General features: G+C 43.3%; 1 protein-coding gene across 9 annotated transcripts in view; it reads right to left on the bottom strand.

The window, feature by feature from the left end:
- Positions 1-15,246, bottom strand: part of cep350 (centrosomal protein 350) — a 206,232-nt gene that overhangs the window by 7,750 nt on the left and 183,236 nt on the right. For 7 of the 9 annotated variants that reach the window (XM_078217956.1, XM_078217960.1, XM_078217959.1 and 4 more), the window contains 5 exons: positions 14,055-14,134; positions 10,778-13,173; positions 7,400-7,870; positions 2,332-2,478; positions 787-909 (listed from right to left, as the gene is read on the bottom strand). In XM_078217956.1, the coding sequence (XP_078074082.1) occupies positions 787-909; positions 2,332-2,478; positions 7,400-7,870; positions 10,778-13,173; positions 14,055-14,134 (3,217 nt within the window). The remainder of the gene's footprint in view (positions 1-786; positions 910-2,331; positions 2,479-7,399; positions 7,871-10,777; positions 13,174-14,054; positions 14,135-15,246) is intronic. The other 2 variants (XM_078217962.1, XM_078217958.1) reach the window with 1 other exon arrangement.

Genomic DNA, 15,246 nt, shown 5'->3' on the forward strand with positions numbered 1-15,246 from the left:
GAGAAGTCACATTCAGTTTTCCAACTGGGTGGGTCCTTTCTGGAATTTAGGATATGCGCGAACAGCTGATGAGGCTGGATATAGGGCTGTTCGCTCCCTGCTGCCTGACTGATATCATAGACAGGCCTAGAACGCAAACTGCTCAGCAATGTCACTCAGAGGGGTCAGGAAAGGGTTATGACTGTGCAGCTGTAGCAGGGATGCTCTTTTGAGCCCGAGGATAGGGAGATTCAGTCTGTGTGTCTAACGGGTGGTCTGGATGATCCAGAAGTGCTTGACCCCAAGTAGTAAGAAAAAAAACCGAAGGAAGTATCTGATTTTTAGCCAATTTAAGCAGCCACTTTAAAAAAAAAAGTGTTGGCTATGTGAGTGGAACTGGCAGATATTGCCAACTGTGCCCATTTATCCTTGGGTAGGTCTTTTCTTGAAGCACTGCAGTTTGTGTGTTGAAGGTTCTCCCACAGTAACTAAAAAGGTCATATAAAACCAAATTAGGATGGAGTGTGACCTGGTGATGGTGTTTTCATATATTTGCTATCTTTATCCTTCTTGGTGATGAATGCTATGGGGCTACATACTGGTAACCACTGGGAAATACTGAAAGGGTCTCAAGTTTCCAATTCAATTTGAAAGTTAAAAGTTTTCTCTTGGTGAAAGCAGGACAACCAGGCAGGAAAGCATAGCCAAAACCCTGTGCCATTTAAAATAATAGCAGAGCTCATTGTATGGTGATGTGTGTTTATAATCATGGGACTATATAAAACTGAATTGAGCTCAAAAACTTACTAGAATGTGGTCGACTCGATCACGTTTCTTCCGACCAAATTTCATCATTTTCTGCCAGTCTGTTTTGTAGTTTTGTTCTTTACTGAATCCAAACAGCTTCAGGACCTCATTAGAAAGGAAGGTCTGTGAATGGAAGCACAGTCAGATTCATGAGGTTTGACTTATCCTTTATATTTTCCCTTGCTTAAGACCTAGGCTGAAAAAAATGACGAATTACCATTTGATCACCTCCATGTATAAAATGGTATAGTAGTTGAAGTCATCAACAGCCTCTCCCATGAAGTAAACCTTGGATTCCAAGAAAGTTCAATCTTTGATAAATTGTAGACGGATGATTTGAGAATGGAGCTGTGGAAAGCCTCACAACAAATGCTGAGGCTGACCTGAGTTCATACAGAATGCCCAGCACTTCAGGAAGTTGAAACCACTTCTCAGTTTAACAGATGTGAATTCAAGCTACTGACTGAAACATTGCCTCAAGGTATAAGCCAAGGAGCTTTCCATGGGCTAGTGGTTCAACACTGCCAGAGGCAAGGGACATACCCACAACGGTTGATGTGGGAAATGAAACAGTTCAAACTGATGATTCACCGGGGTAGCTGGGGTGTTACAAAAAGATGAAGCAAAGGAAGTGAATTGTTTCATGTTTCATCTCAGTCCCCCAATGGCTAAATATAACAGATCTCATCACAAAATTGTGCAAGGCTGGAAGCCTTGAAGCTGGCATTAGACTATGGCAAGGAGTCTGCAGTGTGGGCTTGAAACTGAGCTACTGGGAGGAGGGGAGCCACAGTTGCAATACTGAAGTGGCTGTGTAAACATATATCAAATCTGCAGATAAGCCATGGTATTTCAAGTGTTCTATACCAGTACTTCTGCAAGCGCAAGAGATAAAGCATTAAAGCACCTGATCTATGTGCTCAAGATAAGCAGCTTAACTTTAATCAGGAAAAGAAACCATGCAAACATATACCACCTTTCACAATTGCACAATGTCCCAACTTATAAAATGCAGCCACTGCTGTCAAGTAGGCAAAAGCTACAGCGAAGTTTTATACAGCAAATTCTCACAAATTAGACAATCATCTTTTAGTGATGTTGGTTCAAGAATAAATATTGGCCAGGACACCAGGGAGAATACCCCTGCTCTTCAAAATAGCGTCATGGTATATTTTACGTCCACCTGAGGAGGCATATAGGGCCTCACTTTGAAAGACACCGATATTGCAGCACTGCCACAGTATTGTATTGGGATTGTCACAGTTTGGATTATACCTAAACCTCTGGAGTGAATCTAAAATCCACAATTTTCTGATTCAAAGATGAGGGTTCCACTCTGCCATGGCTAATATCAAGTTATTAAAACTGTGTATCGAGCTTGCAGTAAAATGGGGTTCCCCAGCAATCACTGGAGAGTTTGGCTCTATTTACAATGCTTGACTGAGTCATTTATCAACTCAATCTATACATCTCAGCTCCAACCAGAATCATACTTACTACATGATTTCTGACAAGTGGGACGAGAAGATTATATGGAATCATTACCTTCACTTCATTAAAATCCTGTGGATTCCTCACTCGTCTGAAATAAGCAGAGCTAATCCTGCTGGGCTTCATCCATGGGGGCTGGCTGGTATTGGGGTCTTCGGCAAAAATCTCAGCAAAAATCTCTCTCGTCAAGTTAAATACAGCCTGGAAGAGGAGAGAAAGAGAGAAGTATTCAGACTAATTTCTCCAAACAAACACCTTTTTAAAAATATTGCTATTGAAAACACCCAAAACAAAAGGAAATCCTGTTCACTATCTGAACCAAGTACGAATTTAGAATTCCATTGACTTGCAAGAGTGAACGCATGGCAGAGATACTCTCTCATAGAGGAGAGGGTTAATAGGATTGTAGAACCATCAAAGGTCCAGCGGAGATTCACACGGATGATCCCAGGAATGGTAGGCCTGACATACGATGAACGTCTGAGGATCGTGGGATTATATTCATTGGAGTTTAGGAGGTTGAGGGGAGATCTGATAGAAACTTACAAGATAATGAACGGCTTAGATAGGATGGACGTAGGGAAGTTGTTTCCATTAACAGGGGAGACTAGGACGCGGGGGCACAGCCTTAGAATAAAAGGGAGTCACTTTAGAACAGAGATGAGGAGAAATTTCTTCAGCCAGAGAGTGGTGGGTCTGTGGAATTCATTGCCACAGAGGGCTGTGGAGGCCGAGACGTTGAGCGTCTTCAAGACAGAAATTGATAAATTCTTGATTTCTCGAGGAATTAAGGGCTATGGGGAGAGAGCGGGTAAATGGAGTTGAAATCAACCATGATTGAATGGTGGAGTGGACTCGATGGGCCGAATGGCCTTACTTCCGCTCCTATGTCTTATGGTCTTATGGTCTTAGGTAGACAAGATTACTATAATGGTACCATAAAAGGTATTGTAATTGAAAGGGATAACAAACATAACAGAAACAAATCAGTGTGACCAAATAGCTTATATATGAGGATTGTGTGGAAAGTAGAAAGGAATCAGCAGCAGTTCTAGCTATCAGCTTCTAACATTCCATAAAAAGCAAAATTCTGCCAGAGGATTGGAGGGCAGTCAATGTGAAATACTCAAATGGACTCCACAACAAAGCCAGGAAACTCTAGGCCGGTTAGTTTTGCTACATTTATTGATAAATTGTTGAGTCAATGGCTTGGGGTGATATTACTGAGCACTTGATGAGCCTGAAGCTAATCAGGGAGAGGCAGCATTGATTTCTAATAGGGAGGCTATGCTCTATCAAAAGGTATCGATGAAGAAAATGCAGTGTATGTGATTTATATGGATTTTCTGAAATAATTCCATAAGTTCCCATGTAGGAAGCAGGGCAAAAGTCAACAGGAGCTGGAATTAAGCAGAATGTGATCAAATAGGAGAGAGTAACGAAAGGGTCATGGTTTAAAAAAAAGACTTTGGACTAGAATGGTGTGGAGTGTGAGGAGGGCCCACTGGAGCCCATTTTGCCCCTAATTGCTATAATAGTACACAATCTTGACTTAGAAATCAAGAGAACAAGAGATGCAGTGCAATTTGGATAAATGTGAGGTTATCTAGTTTAGTAGCAAAAATAGGAAGGCAGATTACCTGAACGGCTATAAATTAAGAGAGGGGAATGTGCTCCAAGACCTGGGTGTACCTGTACACCAGCCACTAAGGTAAGCATGTAGGTGGGATGTTGGCCTATATTGCAAGGGGGATAGAATATAAAAGCAGAGATGTCTTGCTGCATCTGTACAGGGCATTGGTGAGGCCGCAGCTGGAATACTGTGTGCAGTATTGGTCCCCTTATTTGCGGAAGGATATACTGGCCTTGGAGGGAGTGCAGAGAAGGTTCACCAGGTTGATACCAGAGATGAGGGCTGTTGATTATGAGGAGAGACTGAGCAGATGGGTTTGTACTCGTTGGAATTTAGGAGGCTGAGGGGGGATCTTATAGAGACCTATAAGATAATGAAGGGGCTGGATAGAGGTGGAGAGATTCTTTCCACTTAGAAAGGAAGCTAGAACTAGAGGGCACAGCCTCAAAATAAAGGGGGGTCAGTTTAGGACAGAGTTGAGGAGGAACTTCTTCTCTGAGGGTGGTGAATCTCTGGAATTCTCTGCCCACTGAAGTGGTGGAGGCTACCTCGTTGAATATGTTTAAATCACGGATAGATGGATTCCTGATCGGTAAGGGAATTAGGGGTTATAGGGATCAGGCGGGTAAGTGGAACTGATCCACTTCAGATCAGCCATGATCTTATTGAATGGCGGGGCAGGCTCGAGGGGCTAGATGGCCTACTCCTGCTTCTATTTCTTATGTTATGATGTGCAGCAGGTGGAGAAGGCGGCACATGGTATGCTAGCCTTCATAGTGAGAGGATTCAAGTACAGGAGCGGGATGTCTTGCTGCAATTATACAGGGCCTTGATGAGGCCAAATCTGGAATATTGTGTGCAGTTTCGGTCTTCTTATCTGAGGAAGGATGTTCTTGCTATTCAGTGCAGAGAAGGTTTACCAGACTGATTCTTGGGATGGCAGGATTGACGTATGAGGAGAGATTGAGTCAGCATTATATCCGCTGGAGTTCAGAAGAATGAAGGGGGGATCTCATAGGAACCTATAAAATTCTAACTGGAGTAGACAGGGTAGATGCAGGAAGGATGGCCCTGATGGTGGAGGAATCCAGAATCAGGGGTCTAAGGATATAGGGTAATCCTTTTAGGACTTAGATTAGGGGAAATTTAGTCACCCAGAGAGTGGTGAGCCTGTGGAATTCTCTACCATAGAAAGCAGTTGAGGCCAAAACATTTTATGTTTTCAAGAAGGAGTTAGATATAGTTCTTGGGGCAAAGGGGTCAAAGGATATGGAGGGAAGGCAGGATCATGTGATTGAGTTGGATGATCAGCCACGATCATCCAAATGGCGGAGCAAGCCCTAAGGGCCGAATGGCCTATTCCTGCTCCTAGTTTCTATGTTAACAATATCACAATGACTCTAGTTTGGTTGGTGGGTGGGGAGATGATAATCACATTGAGACTGCAGGAATGTATCTGTGGTTGCAGTTGAACTCTAGTGGGACATTGCCGTTTAATTTAGCAAGGTATGAAGTGATACATTTTGAATGGATGAGGAAGTATACTTGAAATGGTAAGATTGTAAACGGGACAGAGCAGGGGTCACATAGTAATTGCATTACATAGGCCAATTAAGGTGATCGGTAAGGCTGCAAATAAAGGCAAACAGCCTTGCTGCTCCATCTAGATTCATAAATCAAAGAAGTAGAAGAGACAACATTATGTGTACCATTTTGGGAACCTCTAATGTTGAATATTTACGATGCAAATTCACTAAGGTATAACCAGAAAAGGGTGTAGAGACGCAGAGGGACCTGGATGTGCAAGTCCACAGATCTTTGAAGGTGACGTCACAGGTGGAGAAGGTGGTGAAGAAGGCATATGGCATGCTTGCCTTTATAGGACGGGGCATAGAGTATAAAAGTTGGGGTCTGATGTTGCAGATGTATAGAACGTTGGTTCGGCCGCATTTGGAATACTGCGTCCAGTTCTGGTCGCCACACTACCAGAAGGACGTGGAGGCTTTGGAGAGAGTACAGAGGAGGTTTACCAGGATGTTGCCTGGTATGGAGGGGCTTGGTTATGAGGAGAGATTGGGGAAACTGGGGTTGTTCTCCTTGGAAAGACGGAGGATGAGGGGAGACTTAATAGAGGTGTATAGATAGGGTGAACGGTGGGAAGCTTTTCCCCGGGTCGGTGGTGACGTTCACGAGGGGTCATAGGTTCAAGGTGAAGGGGGGGGGAGGTTTAACACAGATATCAGAAGGACATATTTTACACAGAGGGTCGTGGGGGCCTGGAATGTGTTGCCGGGCAAGGTGGTGGAGGCGGACACGCTGGGAACGTTTAAGACTTATCGAGACAGCTATATGAACAGATTGGGAATGGAGGGATACAAAAGCGTGGTCTAGTTTGGACCAGGGAGCGGCGCGGGCTAATTGTTCTTTGTTTCTCGTTTCAAGGCTTCATTCTATGATCATCTTGCTGGTGCCAGTACAGAGCGAGACTGCGGATAGTTGGGAACCTGTCTCGGGGGCAGGGAATTCAGATGGTGTTCGTAAAGCAGAAGTTGAAATGAATAGGGTTGGGAACCATTTTCTGATCAGGGCCAGTGTGATCTCCTGGACTCGTTTCGATCGCCACAGGGGGTCGGAGAGGAATTTCCCAGATTTTATTTTCCCCATATTGGCCTTGGGGTTTTCGCCTCTCCCTGGAGATCACATGGTCTGGAATGGGGGGGTGGGGGTGAGTTAATAGGTTGTGATGAACAAAGCATCGTAGCTGTGAGGGACAGCTCGGTGGATAGGATATTAGGATGTAGATAGGCTGGAAAATTGGGCGGGGATCCTGGATTCAGGATTCAATCCTGGACCGGGGAGCGGCGCGGGCTTGGAGGGCCGAAGGGCCTGTTCCTGTGCTGTATTGTTCTTTGACTATAGTCATAATCATGGATTTGGGAAGTTAGAACTATCTTCATACTAAGGTTACTGGGATGACCTTCAGGAGATCATCAAGATTCAAGAAAGTTTGAAGAAAGTAAATAATCATAGATTGGTTGCAACGGTTGACAATGCAGCAACAAGACACCATTTGAGGGAACAAAGAGGGAAGTATGTAAAAATATTTACAGAGTGGCTGGAAAAGGGAATTAGACATTGAGCAAATGGAAGCAGAAGATCCAGTGAGTAGGTAAGACTATGGCAGATGGTGTTCAATGGGGGAAATATGAAGCGGACAAATCAATGGTGAGAGAATAAAAACTGCGGAAGAGAAAGGAGTTTTGAACGGGAAGGGACGGGTTTGCAAATGGAATTTAGAGCAGTCACCAGGATCAAGGTGATATTTTTAAACTTGTATACTTGAGTTGACAGCAGAACTCTGGCATTACTGCAGACTTACCCTTAATTTCAACATCCCTATCAGTTATGTGCATCGTGAACCAAAGCTGCTATGGAGCTTGTCGAAGTAAGATACAAATTTTGTCTTTAAACACAAAAGCCAGATCTCACCTCACAGTAAACTCTTTTGCTGACGCTTTCGACATCTTGCCCTTTATTATTCCCGAAATAGTCTGAGGGTATTTGCATGTCCCACAGATCGTGGCCAAGCTCCTGCCACTTCCACAGCTCCTCGGCTGCTGCATGGACCAACTTCTCAACCTCAAATGCATCATGAGGTACGGCAAAGTAGGGCTCCTCGTGGAATTTCTGAGGGACAGTCTTTGGCAACGGGGGTTCCTGGACTGGCTGCTGTGCTTTACGACAGCTCAGACCAAAGTCCTCGTCAAACCAGTCTTGGTCATCTCCCAGATCATCGAGCAGCTCACGACTCAATTCTAGCTCTGCCAGGCGCTTGGCCAATTCTTCCTGCCCACTTGTGCCAAACACTGGGCTGCCCTGTTGCAAAGTACAGAGAGACAAACTATTGGAACAATCTGGCAACTTGATGTCAGGAACATGGTGAGGTGGATGTTTTTCAAACTACAAATGGACAAAAGGAAGTTTTAATAAATTGTGAGAATTAAAGCTTTAAATCAGAAGCCAACCAATACAAGAACAGTATTTTTTAAATCAGAGTATGTCTAATAGGTTAAGACTTAGGGCATGAACCTCAGGAGCCCATTTTTCAATGTGTCCACAGCCGTGAAATGAAAATTCAGGTTTCCACATGGAACTTGGATATAAAAGAGTCTCTATTTCAGCAAGATCGGGCACTCTGACTCCATACCAAATCCACTTAATGGGGCAAGGATAATTTTTTAAAAATTCAGAATACTTAGCCTTAACCAAGGAAGTTACCAACACAATCTCAGATGTAATGTTGCAAAGTATCTTTGAGAAGTCTTCCTTAGCCGTAAAACCACATGTTACAAAGGAACGTTTATCCATGTGGCATGATCAATATGCCCTCTCTAGTTGTTATTCCAGAGCTCACAAAGGGAGATATCACACTGCGAACTATGATAGAGTGTGGAGAATGAGGGGGATATTACTTTTGATTCGTTTAGGGACAGTTATGTCATGACGAAACCAGTCAAACTCCCTCAAAAGGCATTCGCAACGAAAATAGACATAGATATGGCAAGGTGTATTTTAGGCAACTGTTTTTGATTGATATGCGTTGTATAAATCTCTGTCAGATTGGAGTTAGTTTGGAGGATTCCCCTTCACCCTACTAACTGTGGTGTGCTTTGGGGAGTGAATGATTTCAGATTGAATGATCTAAAATTGAGTTTTTGACAACTTGACCACTTCCAGATTAACTGCTGCATCTCCTTAGGGTTTTCCTAAACAGTGCAGGAATAAAGTTAGGATTTATGGATGGCACGGTGATTAGCACTGCTGCGTCACAGCGCCAGGGACCCGAGTTTGATTGCAGCCTTGGGTGACTGTCTGTGTAGAGTTTGCACATTCTTCCAGTGGCTGCGTGGATTTCCTCTTGGTGCTCTGGTTTCCTCCCAGTCAGAAGTCTCACAACACCAGGTTAAAGTCCAACAGGTTTATTTGATAGCACAAGCCACTAGCTTTCGGAGCGCTGCCCCTTCATCAGGTGAGTGGGAGTTCTGTTCACAAACACGGCATATAAAGACACAAACTCAATTTACAAAATAATGGTTGGAATGCGAGTCTTTACGGTAATTAAGTCTTAAAGGTGCAGACAATGTGAGTGGAGAGAGGGTTAAGCACAGGTTAAAGAGATGTGTATTGTCTCCAGCCAGGACAGTTAGTGAGATTTTGCAAGCCCAGGCAATTCATGGGGGTTACAGATAGTGTAACGTGAACCCAAGATCCCAGTTGAGGCCGTGCTCATGTGTGCGGAACTTGGCTATCAGTCTCTGCTCAGCGATTCGGCGTTGTCATGTGTCGTGAAGGCCGCCTTGGAGAACGCTTACCTGAAGATCAGAGGCCGAATGACTGTGACCGCGCATTCGGCCTCTGATCTTCGGGTAAGCGTTCTCCAAGGCGACCTTCACGACACACGACAATACAGAGTCGCTGAGCAGAGACTGATAGCCAAGTTCCGCACACGAGGATGGCCACAACTGGGACCTTGGGTTCATGTCACACTATCTGTAACCCCCACGACTTACCTGGGCTTGCAAAATCTCACTAACTGTCCTGGCTGGAGACAATACACATCTCTTTAACCTGTGTTTAACCCTCTCTCCACTCACATTGTCTGCACCTTTAAGACTTGATTACCGTAAAGACTCGCATTCCAACCATTATTTTGTAAATTGAGTTTGTGTCTTTATATGTCCTGTTTGTGAACAGAACTCCCACTCACCTGATGAAGGGGCAGTGCTCCGAAAGCTAGTGGCTTGTGCTACCAAATAAACCTGTTGGACTTTAACCTGGTGTTGTGAGACTTCTTACTGTGTTTACCCCAGTCCAACGCCGGCATCTCCACATCATCTTCCCAGTCCACAGAAGTGCAGGTTAGGTGGATTGGCATGCTAAATTGCCCCTTAGTGTAGGTTAGAGGGGATTGGTGGGATAAATATGTGGGAATGTGAGTATAGGGCAGGGATGGGCCTTGCTAAGATGCTCTATTGGAGAGTCGGTGAAGACTCAATGAGCCAAATTGGCCTCTTTCTGCACTGTCGGGATTCTATGATTCTATGTTGCTGTGTCAAATCAAAGTGGCCCAAGCACCTTGTTCAATGACTTGTTACCTCTGAATACGATGTATGAAAAATATGACTGCCTGTCACACATTCGTGAAGAAAGCTGCTCTTCCAACAGAATATTTGTTTGTAAAAGTCATTTAATAATAATCGTATTCTTGTTCTTCTAATCGGATGATTGTTCAGTCTATGGACATTGCTTCAGGATATTGTGCTTTAATAAACTCCACACATATCTGAACAAGTCCAAGATTTTAAAAAAACTATTCAGGACTTTGTTTAAAAAGATTTGATTGAAAAGGTACTTACTTCCCTTTTAAAGGGCAAAGATGTGCAGGAGGGAAAGGCCTGATAAATTTCAATGGCGATCACAAAGTCCTAATCTCATTAATTACAGAAACAGTCATGAACCGGAGATATAATCTGACGTACTAGCAGACATTTTATGAATTGATTGGCAAGGTGAAAACACCCAGACACCAGAAAGTTTAAGGAGATTCACCAAGGTTTGAATTAGCAAGATATTCCTCATAATAATCTTAAAGGGTCCATTTTGTTTGGAAACCCTTTGAAAATGATGCACCTGAAAAATTGGGGATGGCTTGTTTCCATGGCAATGAGTCAGTAAAAATTTTGGGAGCTTAACAGGCCTCTGGGATTTTTGTTAAAACAATTACATTATAGCTTTATGATATATAACATCTCCAATTCTTAAAAAGTAAAACCCATCCCAAAATATAGGTTCAAAATTAATACTCACAGGTCTGGGGCAAAGATCCGGAGATAACACTTCCTCCTTATCCTCATCACTGTCATCCCTTTCAGCAGATAGTTGGACAATGGTCTCAATCTGTAGCTCCAGACCCTTGGGTGAGGATTCAGCATCTGATTTGAACTGCAACTCTTGATTAGTAAAATGGATCTTCTCATCGCGAGATTTCTTGAGTTGCTGCAATTGACTGACAGTGTCCTTGACAAAGGAAGACAGGATAGTATCAGCCAAAGAGCTGGCTTTTGTCTCATTGCTCTTCAGATCTTCTCCTTTATAGTCCTCACTGTCCTCATGATTGTCCTTTGGTTCCTCTCCTTTAAAGCCCTCACTCTCCTCATATATTTTCTCGGATTCAGGCGTAAGGTTTGATACTCTGAACTGGGCCTCAAGTTGCTTCTTTTCCCTGTTCAGTAAATCCAAGAGAGGAGTTGAAGATTTCTCATGGATAGCAGGTGGAAATTCCTCTTTTGTTTCACCAGAAGAACACACAGACAACTCAGTGACAAAATCAGTGGCCGTCTCTATTATAATCATGGATGCCTTCTCAATGGGCACATCAGGTGGGTTAAACTTTTCTTCATCCTGGTCTTTGCTCAAATTTGCCAACTGTTCCTCTTCACCAGACTTGGGCAAATTTTCCTCTAAATTCTGATCACATACAAAAGACTCCACTGCTTTGACAGATTCATGGATATTATGCAACAACTCAATGGTATCAGGTTCAAAAAACTGATTGCTCGCACATTGATCCCTTAAGTTGTTTTCAAATGCAGTCAGCTTAAAATCTACTTGATCAACAGGGGTTTCGCTTAGATCAGACTCTCCAGCCTGCAGTTTTCTTTCTTCTTCTTTTGAAAGCTCTGGGCTTTCCTCTTCCCCACTGCGTGTTTTGTAATCTTGATCTAATTTAACCTCTAAGAGCGGGTCATCTTCGTCTTCTGTTGTATCTATGACTTCCTCATAACGCTCAGGTAGAAGGGAAATTTTATGGGGAGGAGCAAAGATGCCATACTTGTCCTTGCATCTGAAGTATTCAACTCCATCATACGTGCCATTATTACTGCCTTCTGGCTTATCCAGCTCCACACCAGCCCAAAAACCATTGGCAAAGTTTGTTCTTCCCTTGAAGCAAAGTGTTCCTGGTTGGATGCTGCTAACTAAAACTCTGGCACCAATGTGGAATTCGGGCAGCTCATCTGTTTCATGTGATGTAGGTGTTGGGGTGTGACATGGAGAGGGAGAGTGTGACGGCACAGGTGTCTGCTCTTCATTGCTGGCATCACTTCGTTCCTCATTTCTGCTCTTTTCAGTTGGCGATTTCAAATCCAGAAGTTGCTCCGAATGGACACTACCACAGCTGGAAAAGGATTTCTCACTCAGCCGCTCACTGATTTCATCATCCAGACCAATACTTAGTGAGACACTTTGAGAAAGCTTCTCCACTTCACTCATTTCCTCCTGCTTGGAACATTCAGGATAGGAGCGCACTTGGGGCTTAGCAATATTTTCATCATAAGTAACCACGTTTCTTGGTGAAAGGACCTCTGCAGATTTGTAACTCAAAGCATGTGAACTTTCACCCAGGTCTTCAGATGCCTGTTTTCTTGGCGATGACTCAAAGTCTTCTGAGTAAGTTGTCTCCTTGCCCGGGGAAGGGCACTCAAAATCTTGAGGATAGGAATCATTCTTTGGTGGCGTTTTCTCCAAAGCCCTATAGTGAGAACTCTCAAATCCAACTGAGGTTTCCAAATTAACTGATTTCACAGAATTGACTGACTGATAACTTGTTCCATCTTCCTCATCAGTATGGCGTTCCTTGTGCAAGTCACGCTTTTCACCCTTCAAGTCTTCAAACTTCTTTTCAATGTGTGCAGCTACAAAAGGCTGTTGTGTATCATCAGATGTGACTGTGCTTCGCTGAGTCAATCCCTCGATAAGTTCAGAGATATTGAGGGGCTGTGGTTTTTCACTGTCTAGTTTCAATAAAGGCTCAGACTTACTGGATTGCCGAGAGAGACCAAGTATGTCATCCAAGTCGGAATCTTCCGATTTTATATTTTCTAGTTCTTCCTGGACATCATCTTGCACAGATTGATGACTGGACACAATACTTTCATCTCCAGAACCGTCCTCAAAACTAGTAGCCAACTGATCTGGCAAAAGGCCACATTCGAGAGCTCCCTTTTGATTGGGGAATGATGGCACATTATCTAGTCCCTCAACAAAGTCAGGTCGAGATCTTGCATGGGATTTAAAAACTGGTGAAGGGCTTCTAGAAAACTCATCAGCTCGACTATCAAAGATTGCAGACTTGCTTCGAGCTGATGCCTGTAGTTCACTGAGCAAGTTGGATTTCTGCCCGTCTGGACTTGATGATCTTTGGTCTGTATCAGATACAAGTAATTAGTGTTACTTAATCACTTTTCATAAAGAAAGGTAGTGAACATAAACACATGCCTTTCAGTACCTCTGGACCTCCTGCCCCGACCACTCCAAAAACAAAAATCATTGCACAACAGATCAAATACTTCTTTAAATGCAGTCAAGGTTGAAACGTTGGAATCGTGGTAGTCAATTCGTGCACAGCACAATTCCACAACCAGTGAGATCAACGACGAGATAATCTGTATGAGTTGCTGGTTGAGGGCTAAGTACTGACCAGGACACCAAAGAGATCTATCTGTGCCTTTCATGTTACAAGCACCCAATGGGCAGAAGGGGCCTCAGTTTTTTTTTACAGGATATCGGCATAATTGGCTAGGCCAGCATTTATTGCCCACCCCGAGTTGCCCTTAAGGAGGCGCTGGTGAGCTACCTTCTTGAAACGCTGCAGTCCATGTGGCCTGGGTACACCAACAATGCTATTAGAGGGTGTATTCCAGGATTTGACCCAGTGACAGGGAAGGAACGGTGATATAGTTCCAAGTCAGGATAGTGCATGACTTGGAAGGGAACCTCCAGATGGTGTTGTTCCCGGATATCTGCTGATCTTGTCCTTTTAAATGGTAGTGGTCGTGGGTTTGGAAAGTGCTGCCTAACTTCATCAACAAAAGATAGCACCTCCAACAGTGAAGCACTTCCTCAGTACTGCACTGGAGATTGACTGCTTGTTGCTGAATATATCAAGTTAATCTATTAAAATGAAAATAAATATTTTTTTAAACTTCGCAATCCTACACTAATTTAACATTACTGTGGCTATTTTAAAGACACAACCCTTGGAGTCCAAATCTATCAGCTTGTATTTGTGGTGACAAGTACATACCCTGTTTAGCAATGGAGCCCAGTGATGCTCTAGATATTTCCCCCTCAGTGAGAGATTTCCAACTCTTTGCAGAGTCAGACCTGAAAAACAGAAAACAAATTCTAAACGTGGAGCTTTGCAGTGCAGAAATCCGAGGCGTATAATCTACTTAGCTATTCTGTGATGGATAAATCCAGTCACCCCCCCCCCTTCCTGAACAGTGGTGTACAAAGAGGCAGTCTCCAGACTGAGCAACATTTCCTCATCTCTACCTAACCTTCACAGGAAGGTCTGCATTAGATACAACTCGTAACCAAATGTTGATCTCCCAGTCAGAATCCTGAAATGTTGTGCCACAATTTTCCAGCAAGCTTTTGTGATTGGCTTTTTATGCTATAACCAGCCCTGCTGGTAGAATCATTTGGCCAATCGCATCAACATCAGCTCTTTGTGGAGCAAAGCAGATCTCTCTAGGTAATGGTCACATTTTTAATTTCAAGAACTTCTGCACTGCTGTCTATAGGAGTTATAGAAAGAAAAAGACAAAAGACAAGAAAGAAAAGGCAATCAGCTATCAAAAAAGTATTCTGGAATGCAAAACAATTCTCACTCCGATCCATAGTAGAACTGAAGAAAAATTAATCAGCAGCAAGACAGTTACCATCTTGATCTGATGGTTCATTGGTGCCAAATACAAAATACTATAGAAACCTACCATGCTTTAGTTAGAAAAGAGCACAATTTAATTTTCTCCACACATTTCCCTTCATGCACTAGTTTTTTTTATATAAGGCATTAAATTAAAAGGCCAAGCAGTTGGAAGGTCCAGTCTTCCGACAACAGTTGCTTACGAAGTTTCAATTAAATAGCTATCTGCTATTAACACCCAAAAGAGGAGAACGTTCTGCAGTACTTAGAGTAAACTAATTGAAGGTGGTATTGGGCCTGGTGCAGAGTGTGGAAGCGATGGGGTGAACACAAAGATGAATACCTGCTTACTCCTTCCCTCATCAAGGTGTAAATTTACTTGGCTCGATCAAGGAGACACCAGAAAGTGGCAACATGGAGAGTGGGCTCTTTTGACACTGAAGGTAGCCACAGAGTAGCATTCACTATGTAGTTAACCAGGCCTCATGGCTGGAACAACTAGATCTTCAGACAATACTGTCGAATGGAGATAGGGAAGAGGGAGGCAGAAAAAATTCAAATTTCA

This window comes from Mustelus asterias, chromosome 8, assembly GCF_964213995.1.
Source record: "Mustelus asterias chromosome 8, sMusAst1.hap1.1, whole genome shotgun sequence".
Lineage (NCBI taxonomy): Eukaryota > Metazoa > Chordata > Chondrichthyes > Carcharhiniformes > Triakidae > Mustelus > Mustelus asterias.